This window comes from Xyrauchen texanus, chromosome 40 (genome assembly GCF_025860055.1).
Source record: "Xyrauchen texanus isolate HMW12.3.18 chromosome 40, RBS_HiC_50CHRs, whole genome shotgun sequence".
Lineage (NCBI taxonomy): Eukaryota > Metazoa > Chordata > Actinopteri > Cypriniformes > Catostomidae > Xyrauchen > Xyrauchen texanus.
Genome location: NC_068315.1, coordinates 785353 through 787852, shown reverse-complemented (window position 1 = coordinate 787852; position 2500 = coordinate 785353). Strand labels below are relative to the sequence as shown.

The following is a 2500-nucleotide window of genomic DNA, read 5'->3' as shown; positions in this document are numbered from 1 at the left end:
ATTCACGCGCGCACACACACACACTCATACGCACACACACACACTCATACACACAAACACACACGCGCGCACACACTCACAAACACACACGCGCGCACACACACACACACACATGCATGCGCACACGCATGCACACGCATACACACGCATGCACACACACACGCACACACACAGGCATGTACACACACAGGCATGCACATGCACACACACACACACGCATGCACACACACACATGCCTGCACACACACATGCATGCACGCACACACACACACGCATGCACACACACACACACACACACACATGAATACACACACACGCATGCACACACACACATGCATGCACACACACACACACATTCATGCACACATACATACGCACACACACACATTCATGCACACACACACATTAATTCACACATGCACACACACATTCACACATGCGTGCACACACACACACGCATACGCACGTACACACACTAATACGCACACACACACACACTCATACACACAAACACACACGCGCGCACACACATTCATTCACACATGCACACACACACATTCACACGCGCACACACACACACTCATACGCACACACACACACTCATACACACAAACACACACGCGCGCACACACTCACAAACACACACGCGCGCGCACACACACACATGCATGCACACACGCATGCACACGCATACACACACACATATACACACACACACACGCACACACACAGGCATGCACACACACACATGCATGCACACACACATGCATGCACGCACACACACACGCATGCACACACACACACACACACATGAATACACACACACACGCATGCACACACACACATGCATGCACACACACACACACACACACACATTCATGCACACATACATACGCACACACACACATTCATGCACACACACACATTAATTCACACATGCACACACACATTCACACACGCGTGCACACACACACACACACACTCATACGCACGCACACACACTAATACGCACACTCATACACACAAACACACACGCGCGCACACACTCACAAACACGCTCTCACACAAATATACATATTTAAAACAGTGTGTATTTTAACATTCATCCCAGTGTAAACAATATCCTGCCCCACGGACTTCCATTATAAGTGTATTATTGTGATCATGATTTACAGTAAAACAGTCATATTATACGTGATTGTGTGCAGGACATCTCCAGTGCGTGGCAGGGTCTCGAGCAGGTAGAGAAAGGTTATGAGGAATGGCTGCTTAGTGAAATTCATCGTCTGGAGCGTGTGGAACATCTGGCTGAGAAGTTCCAGCAGAAAACATCCATGCATGAGAGCTGGGCACGGGGTAAGATCACACCCCGTCCTGTGTGGAATAATCTGATGAGAAATGTGAAGAGTTCATATTGAGATCTCTGACTTATGCTTGCGGACATTATAGAGATCTGAGACAGACTCTTGTGTTTCTCTCAGGAGCTTCATCTGAGCAGGAGACTTGCTGAAATCTCAATGACAGAGGGGTTTTCAATGGCTCTTAGTGTGTGTTGTGTGTGTGTGTGTTACAGGCAAAGATCAGCTGTTAATTCTGAAGGATTATGAGAGTGCATCACTGATGGAGGTGAGAGCGCTGCTACGGAAACACGAGGCGTTTGAGAGTGACCTCGCCGCACATCAGGACAGAGTGGAGCAGATCGCAGCCATAGCACAGGAACTCAAGTATGACCACTTCCTGTTTCCCCATCATAACATCACACTGCAGATACATGTGGGGTCAAATTAACATCAGGCTTGTTTTTAGTGTGTGTGTGTGTGTGTGTGTGTGTGTGTGTGTGTGTCGGCCCACTTGGCACAAAGTTGAAACCAGAAATAAGAAGCCTGTTACTTTGATGTGCACACCATGATAATTACCATATTCATAATGTATAGTATATACTGTCTATGGTACCTATAAGGCACACAACTGTTTAATCGCTTTAGAACACTTATTTTTATTTTCTAAAGAAATTGGTGATTGTTCTTTTTTTTTTTTTGCATGAAGTGCAGGTTAAGTGCAGTAGTAATTGGAACTAGATGAAAAAGTTTGTCAATACAAACTTTGATGTTGGCTTGAGAGAGCCTAACCTAAAAGTTTATAGACAGACAGATATACTGCTAGCATGTTTTTAGCAAGTTTTAGGATTTTGCTAGGCATTGCTAGCATGTGTTAGCCTGATCCTACCATGTTTTTAACATGTTTTACCACTTTGCTAGGCATTGGTAGCATTATGCTATCATGTTTTTAACATGTTTTACCACTTTGCTAGGCATTGGTAGCATGTGTTAGCATGATGCTAGCATGATGCTAGCATGTTTTAACATGTTTTACCACTTTGCTAGGCATTGGTAACATGTGTTAGCATGATGCTAGCATGTTTTTAACATGTTTTACCACTTTGCTGGGCATTGGTAGCATGTGTTAGCATGATGCTAGCATGTTTTAACATGTTTTACCA

General features: G+C 44.9%; 1 protein-coding gene across 1 annotated transcript in view; it reads left to right on the top strand.

The window, feature by feature from the left end:
- Positions 1-2500, top strand: part of LOC127633613 (alpha-actinin-2-like) — a 35585-nt gene that overhangs the window by 18364 nt on the left and 14721 nt on the right. The window contains exons 11-12 of the mRNA XM_052112834.1: positions 1209-1356; positions 1574-1724. Of these exons, the coding sequence (XP_051968794.1) occupies positions 1209-1356; positions 1574-1724 (299 nt within the window). The remainder of the gene's footprint in view (positions 1-1208; positions 1357-1573; positions 1725-2500) is intronic.